This window comes from Parus major, unplaced genomic scaffold (genome assembly GCF_001522545.3).
Source record: "Parus major isolate Abel unplaced genomic scaffold, Parus_major1.1 Scaffold1637, whole genome shotgun sequence".
Taxonomy (NCBI): Eukaryota; Metazoa; Chordata; class Aves; order Passeriformes; family Paridae; genus Parus; species Parus major.
In genome coordinates, this window is record NW_015380478.1 from 1 (window position 1) to 1,190 (window position 1,190).

Below are 1,190 nucleotides of genomic sequence, written 5' to 3' on the forward strand. Positions count from 1 at the left end.
CCATCCATCCCTCTCCCCCTCCCGTTGTGTGTCCCGGCACAGGCAGACGGGGATGGGTCTGGGGGGCACCATGGCCCGTGTGGGGGGGATGGTGGCCCCCCTGGTGCGAATGTTGGCCGACGTCACCCCGGTGCTGCCGCTCGTCATCTACGGGGCCGCCCCCATCGTCTCGGCTGTGGCCACCTGCTTCCTGCCCGAGACCCGCAACGCGCCCCTGCCCGAGACCGTCAAGGACGTCGAGCGGCGGTGAGGAACCCCCAGCACCTCCTGGGACCCTCCGGAACCCCCCGGAACCCTCCCAGAACCCCCCGGGATCCCCCAAACCCTTCCCGGGGGAATATCCCTGGTTTGGGGTGGGATCGGTTCTTGGAGGAACCCAGGAGCTTTGGGGTCAAAAAGGGACAAAGAAGGTTTGGGGTCAGGTTGGAAGTTTGGGGTCGGTTTTGGGGTTGGAGGTTTTGGGGTTGGTTTTGGGGATGGGTTGGAGGTTTTGGGATGAAGGTTTTGGGGTTGGGTTGATGGTTTTGGGGTTGGGATGAAGGTTTGGGATTGGGTTGATAGTTATGGGGTTGGGATGAAGGTTTGGGATTGGGTTGATAGTTATGGGGTTGGGATGAAGGTTTGGGGTTGGGTTGGAGGTTTTGGGGTTGGGATGAAGGTTTGGGGTTGGGATGAAGGTTTTGGGGTTGGGTTGGAGGTTTTGGGATGAAGGTTTTGGGGTTGGGATGAAGGTTTGGGGTTGGGATGGGTTGATGGTTTTGGGGTTGGGTTTTGGGGTTGGGATGAAGGTTTTGGGTCAGGTTGGAGGTTTTGGGTGGGGTTGGAGGTTTTGGGGTCAGGTTGGAGGTTTGGGGTGGGGTTGGAGGTTTTAGGGTCAGAAAAGTTTGAGAGTTTTAAGAAGACCTGAACAATTCGTGGAGAAAGCTGAAAGTTTTGGGAAAGGCTGAAAACTCTGGGATTGGGAAGGATTAAAATCCAGGGAAATTTTGGGGAACAACCGAGAGATTTTGGGATCCCTCCAGGGCGGGGAACCTCGAGGACGACGACGTCGCCGTCCCCCTGAGCAGCACCAAGAGCAAGGACGGCGCCTGAGGGGGGATTTGGGACCCCCTGGGGGGGATTTGGGACCCTCTGGGGGGATTTGGGACCCTCTGGGGGGATTTGGGACCCCCTGGAGTCCCCCAGCCCCT

At 58.7% G+C, this 1,190-nt stretch overlaps 1 protein-coding gene across 1 annotated transcript; it reads left to right on the top strand.

Annotated features, from left to right (window-relative positions):
- Positions 1-6: 6 nt before the first annotated feature.
- LOC107199645 (solute carrier family 22 member 6-A-like) lies at positions 7-1,176 on the top strand. Its single transcript, XM_015616955.2, has 2 exons — positions 7-246; positions 1,023-1,176. The coding sequence occupies exons 1-2, from the start codon at positions 53-55 to the stop codon at positions 1,090-1,092; spliced, it is 264 nt and encodes an 87-aa protein (XP_015472441.1). The 5' UTR covers positions 7-52; the 3' UTR covers positions 1,093-1,176.
- Positions 1,177-1,190: the final 14 nt, after the last annotated feature.

Coding starts and splice junctions, on each gene's coding strand:
- LOC107199645 (XM_015616955.2), top strand. CDS start 53: ATGGGTCTGGGGGGCACCATGGCCCGTGTGGGGGGGATGGTGGCCCCC. Junction 247..1,022: donor GTCAAGGACGTCGAGCGGCG/GTGAGGAACCCC, acceptor GGATCCCTCCAG/GGCGGGGAACCTCGAGGACG.